The 6,896-nt window shown below is 28.9% G+C and overlaps 1 protein-coding gene across 1 annotated transcript in view; it reads left to right on the plus strand.

The window, feature by feature from the left end:
• The window catches only part of LOC106686018 (dynein regulatory complex protein 1), a 34,641-nt gene that overhangs the window by 19,760 nt on the left and 7,985 nt on the right, over nt 1–6,896 (plus strand). Inside the window, exons 13-16 of the mRNA XM_014429091.2 lie at nt 1,232–1,348; nt 3,578–3,695; nt 5,602–5,783; nt 6,620–6,714. Of these exons, the coding sequence (XP_014284577.1) occupies nt 1,232–1,348; nt 3,578–3,695; nt 5,602–5,783; nt 6,620–6,714 (512 nt within the window). The remainder of the gene's footprint in view (nt 1–1,231; nt 1,349–3,577; nt 3,696–5,601; nt 5,784–6,619; nt 6,715–6,896) is intronic.

Consider the following 6,896-nt stretch of genomic DNA (forward strand, 5'->3'; position numbering starts at 1 on the left):
TTTATACATCAAAATATACTATTTACTAAAAAAGAGCATATTACAATATATATCATTCATTCATTCATTCATTCATTCATTCAATTACAATCAATCTGTTCTGGAAACTATTGAAAAATCTTTATCAGAGAATTTATGTTAGCATAACTATTTCAGGAATGAAATATTAATATAATTATAAGCTTCAAGTTTTCATGTAACATACTTTGAAAAGGTATATCAATTATTTGTTTTACTTTTTTTTTAGAAGAAATAACCCTTTTCATCACTTCCTTTCTTTAATTCATCGTTTGAACAACATTTCGGCTAGTTTCCTCATTATCAAATCCATTGTTCTTAATTATGTGATGGTCGTATTTTCATCTCTTTTTCATGCCCATAATATTCCTCTTTGGTTTATTACTTATTACTTCATAATGATTAGTATAAAAACATGTTTAATAATATAAAGAATATAGCTGTTCATCCTTATAAAAGGAAACAAGGTTTAGGAACGAGAGGTCCAGAGAAGACTGAGTGAAATACAAGTCCCATATGCATTTCCAAAAATAGCACTAGAATATACTGATCCACATGCATATTGACACCCACTGCCTCCTAAGGAGAATTCCCTGAAGTTACACTAAATCAACTCTCTGAGCTATTAAATGCCATGTGTAAGGTGTTCGCTTTTAGTGGATTAGAAGATTCTATTGCAATATTTATTAATTCAAATAATACATTTATGGATATAACAATACATTACACTTGGCATAGCACAGTTAAGGAAGAGGAATTGACTGGATTTTATGTGGCCAGCTGCTACAGGATCAAGGATTTTGGATTCGGCCCTATAAGCAAGCTCTTCACACAGCTCCACGGTAGAAGAAGAGCAGTAAAGAAGAAGGGACAGGATTACAGCAAAAATGGGTAAAATAAAGAAAGTAGGTGGGGTAAAAAAAAAAATTGTTTTTTAATCAGGCCTAAGATATGTCTATCAGTAAGAGAAATACAGTCCATCATTTTCCTTCAATTCTATTAATAATCATAACCTTCTAATTTTTAAGATATAAGATTTTTCTTTAAACCACTCCGGGGAAAGAGGAAAGCTGTCACCTTCTCACACATATAAATTTATCTGAAAATTAAGGAAGGTTGTTAGATATTTTACAATTTTATTCAAAATATAAGTCCTATTATGTTATACTTGAGTTTATCTAAGACAATTGAATATTTCTAATGTGATGTTTAGGAATGACTTCGAAAGAATATCCAATTGATTGGTACGTTGCTAACTTGAATGAATCCTGTTTTGATGAAACTTTAGATGATAAAAAAGGAACTGTTAATGAAGTACCGATAATTAGAGGTATTTGTATTATTAGTAATATTTTAATATGACGTTACTTTTATATTATACGTTACTTCTTATAGCTTTTATTATTACATGTTATTTTTTTAAATAATGTTTAAAAACTTCTAATTTCATTATTGTTTGTGCTTATTTATTTATTAGTTTAAAGTACGACATCTTAACCATTTAATTTATACTTTATATCAGGCTATTTATTTCTTATACATTCTTTTATTCAATGTAGAATAATCTCGCTTTTCCCAAATTCAATCTCTAATTTTTATTTATTTATAATAAATGCTTTAATCTTAAATTTTTAATTCTGAATACAGATGATGAGTAACTTGAAGATTTTAAGAATTAAGTTTTTATAATTATTTTCATTAAAAGATTGCAATATCCAAACTTAAGAGACAATCCATTCAAAAAATTCTATCAAAAATTTGCTTAAAAACATGAAATTTCTTTTTAAGCGAATTTTACTACCTTCAAAATAAACATATATATAGTTTACTATAAAATGTATGGCTCTTTGAGTGACGGGCAAATGAAATGTAGTATGAGGTTCTCTCGAAGACTAATAAATAAATTAATCACCTAAATAATAAATAAATCAGTTACATAATAAAATTAATAGCTACATCATTTGTTGATATCTTCATTGGAATTGGTATTTAAATAAATTAATTTAAACTTGCATAAAAACTTTGAACTTTGATTGAATAGTAGCAATTACTAAGTTGCTTTATTAACTAAATAGCTAAGCATTAACTCCAAAGGTAGATGATTTACTTGCGCATAAGAATAATGAAGATTAGTAGTTGATAGTATTATCAGCTAGGCTTATCCTCATCGAAATAGTCTGGCAGAGCTTAAGTGACAATTTTTAAAAAAAAATTTAAATCTTCCTTTAAAGTAATTTTAATTTTCTCCATTTGAAAAAAATAATCATTTCTCATTATTAGCTATAACAACCAACCGAACAAAATACTATAGAAATTTATGAATAACTAAAAGAGAAAAAAAGGTATAAATAGAGACAGCAGTTTTGAACGGAAAAGCTTAGACCAACCAGTTTTCCTGATTGCATTCTTCTTCTTCTTCTTCTGGCATGACAGACCCTGGAGATCCAAGATCTAGCACGATGTACTACGGAAATACATGGTGCGTTTCTTGACGAGGTTTTCATAAGGTGGGTTCGTCACTCCCACGCCTATTTTTGTGAGTGCCACCCATTGGTTAACGAGCATCACAAATACCCGGGGGGAGGCTGTGAGTGAGTATCATGTTATCAACCTTTGGATTGGTAACAAAACTGGGAGACACATGTAGGACAGTAAGTGAAAGTTGTGTGATGTGTGGGTTTTTTTTTCTTGCAACTCCTAATGACTTTTTTTTTTCCTAACTTTTGGACCATTGGCAGCCTTGTGACAATTATTGACCAGGTAGTTAATTGGTAAATAAAGAGTGGTTTGGAAATAATATTGAAATGAGTGTTTAAATTTAATATTTACCCCAACTATCAGTAGGAAATTATATAATTTGTTAATTAACTAATCATAAAGCTAATCAGTAAGCTTTCTTATATTAATTACTTATTGTTATTTCACTATATTTATTAATTATCACCTTGAATAGTAACTGTTATTTGCTGATAAATGGAGTGCATTGAAGTAAAGTAAGCATCTTGTATTTATTCTGATGAATCTTCTCTGATATTAAATATAAACACAAGATTAGAATACTATGGTTTTATTATTATTGAGGAGGATAACACTAGTTATTATTGGAACAATCCCTGGTTTATCTGCACATACAAACTAATTTGTTATATCCAAATTATGATGAATTATTATTTTATTTATTAATGGAACAGTAATATATTATAAAACTATTCATATACTTAAATATTAATAATTGGAGAAGTTTGTCGGGGGGTGTGGTCAGCAAAGAACAACATAAATAAACAAAACCATATTTATTTATTTTATGCCGACGATTCGACCTGAGTTTCAGGTCTTCATCAGGGGTTGTGGCGTAGAAGGTAAGCTCGCAACTACCTTCTACGCCACAACCCCTGATGAAGACCTGAAACTCAGGTCGAAATGTCGGCATAAAATAAATAAATATGGTTTTGTTTATTTATGTTGTTCTTTGCTGACCGCACCCCCCGACAAACTTCTCCAATCATTAATCTATGGTCAACTATCTACACCTCATTTTAAATATTAATACATTTCACAGACCCTGAAGCCGTTGTCAAGTTCTGCAATGACCCCTCTCATAAACCTTACATTAATCCTATTGATATTGCTAAAGCCATTAAGGAGTTCACTATGGACAGATTTGAGATAAATAAAATGTAAGTAGAGATATCATTATTTTAAATCGATATATAGATGTATTTATTGACTTATATTACAACGTAGTCGTGGTGTCTGGTCCAATTGATGTCAACATAATAGCACATCAATATTTAAAGTTAATAATAAAATACTCCATTACCTTGGACTGGATCTGGACAAATGGCTAACTTGGAATTCCCACACAAGACGAAACTGCATGTCTATTACAATACTTACTGGACAAACAGTCCAAAATTCCAGCCCATTACAAAAGACTGAACTCTATTACTATAATAAGGCCTATCTGGACATATTGAGTTGAGCTTTGAGGCTCTACCAAACCTCTCGTATCCAATCCTTACAATCCAAAACTCTTTGTAAAATCCTCAATGCTCCTTACTTTGTTTCAAATAAAATCATATATAAAGAACTTAATGTTCCATATGTAACCGATCTAGCTTGAGCCAGATATCAATCCTTCCATTATAAACTCCCTAACCAACCAAACCCACTAGGCCTAACCTTGCTCCCTCTTCCATTCCTCACAATGCTCCGAGGTGCCTGAAGAGAAGATGGCCTCGAGACCTCTAATGTAGAAATATTATTGGAGTGCTACTATTGTGTAGTTTCTCTACATGCCTATATCACTCCTTTATGATCTTATGTCAAATTTACTAGATGTATTTTTATGTAAATACAGTTGTAAATATCAATAAATAAATAATAAGAAAAATAATAATAATAAAATGGTATATTTTGATTATAAATTTTAACACAAACGTGTGAACAGAAAGGTATATAACATAATTCCTTCTTGATTAAATATCATATATAGTTGAGATTTACAGTGCTTTACAAATAATAACAATATATATATATAATAATAATTATAAAAGATAAGTTGTTTACTTTCTGACAATAATTACTAATAATTTGAAATAAAGTCAAAGAATACTGTTGAAGCTACCAAAATTAATGCTTATTAATATTTACATATAAATAAACACTTACATACAAATATATGATTATTTTGAAACTGTGTAGTTGTTCCTGTCGAGTCAAAAACACTCATAAGAAAGTAAAACAAATTGTTTAAATGTTTAATTGTTTTAAGATACTTGAGTGTTTCGAGCTGTTTAAGTCTAATTACTCTCTTTTTTGCCAATCTGCACTACTTTTGTATTTTTAGTATTAATTTCCTTGCTAACAGACAGCTATTACTATTGGAGTTTGTCATATAATCGGCAAGACAAAGCAAACTAGAATTAATTGGTCTTATGTTGGAGTATCACAAATAAAAGCTTTTGAACTTTTCCTTCACTCTTTTCAACAATATACCGAGGACCAGAATAAACAGCAATGGACTAGGACTGCAGCCTTGACGGATTCCTAATTTTGTATTTGTCTTTTATAATTAATTTTGTATGTTTTCAATTAATATTTTATTCTTTATTGTTTGAATATAAGGCATACGTTTTTTTTCTATAGCTATTGTTATTCACACTTACCATTTATCTTGGTATGTATTTAACTACCATTTACTTCACCAATCTAATCCTATTATAATAATAGTACAGATAATTTGTTTTGTTTTTTATGTATTTAGTCAGTTAGTTTTTTAATTTATTTTTTTTCTTCTCTGTATCTAAAATTATTTATATACAATTCTAATATAAGTTATTATTAAGTGCGGCCACATTGCTTTTGTCCAATATATGTTATAAAATTAAAATTACCTTGTAATTGTTCTAAAGTGACCTAGTCCCATTATAATGAACTATTTTTCATTTCATTTCATATTTATTTTAATGTTCTGATACCATAGATAGCTCATTTAGACTAATCATTAAAATAATATTGTCTTTGAACAATTATTTTTTCATTTCCCCTACATTAAATCATAAGAAGAAACTTCTTTTTCAGGAAAACAACAAGGTCATTGGATGATCTGCAAATGAAAATGAAAGTAACTCTATCTAGATTTGTTGATCAAAAAGATGTCGAAGATTATTGGAATAGTTTTCTTGAAATCATTTCAAAAGAAAAATTAGATTTATGGGATACAATGCATATAGCTATGCAAGCGTACTACAAAGCCCTGCAAAGTATGTAATTAGTTAGTTAAGAATGATTAAAGCTGCTTGTTTGTGGAAAACTTATGACAACTTTGTCGTATTACTTAATAGGATTGGGTCTATTCAATGTATCCCACAATACACATTCACCCATCCTATCAAAATCCCTCCAACTTCTGAAATTTCTATTGTATTTTTCTGGATCCTAACAGAGGCATGTGTTCTACATTTTCAGAGGATTTTTAATTTACTAGCTTTCTTCAGTTTTTCTCCACCCTGCTTTACTATCGAATTTCCAACTAACTCTAGAAGGCACTTTTCTGATCCGATTTGTCTTGAAATTACCAAATACCTCAAACATTAAATAATTATTTAGTGCCTGTCTTTTTTCTCCTTTTTCAATATTTCTTCATTTTAAAATTATTTACATTGACACTTATGTTTCGGAGTCATCTTCCATCTTTTCTTTCTTCTACAAATTTAAATAACAATGCAATTATAATAAAAACCTATTTAACAATTATTATTTAAATATTAGTTAAAAATTGTAGATAAATTACTCTACCATAACAATAATATCCTGTATCTTCCTGGCTCGAACTTTTTTAAACTATAAAATACTTAAAATATTTCAACAAACCACCAGCTATCTGCTTAGTATCGAATGCGTAGACACAACTTCAGTATCCCAGGTAAAATGAAGCAGTATTGATCTTCTTCTATCATATAATCTTTGCTATGTTTGCATTTTTAGATTACAGCTTTACAGTTTGTTTTGTACTTTCTTATTAAAAAAAAAAATATTTGGGTCTTATAACTTTATGAATTTTATTTCTTGAGTATAATTGAAGATTTTACCATTCCAGAACGTCATGAGCTCAATATAGAAATTAAAAAACTTAAGAAGAGCAATTATGAACTGAGAAGATTACTACAACGTTATATAGAGACATCTAAATCAGTAAGCTTTCTTATTTTAATTAATCATTGAAGTTTAATTAATCATTGAAGTTTAATTAATTTTTACTAGTTATTTCACTATCTTTATTAATTATTACCTTCAATAGTAACTTTAATTTGTTCATAAATGGTTTGTGTATGAAGTATGCCCTCAACTTAAATTGCCGGAACACACTTCATTTT

Source organism: Halyomorpha halys, unplaced genomic scaffold (assembly GCF_000696795.3).
Source record: "Halyomorpha halys isolate HHAL.00 unplaced genomic scaffold, Hhal_1.1 Scaffold765.1, whole genome shotgun sequence".
Lineage (NCBI taxonomy): Eukaryota > Metazoa > Arthropoda > Insecta > Hemiptera > Pentatomidae > Halyomorpha > Halyomorpha halys.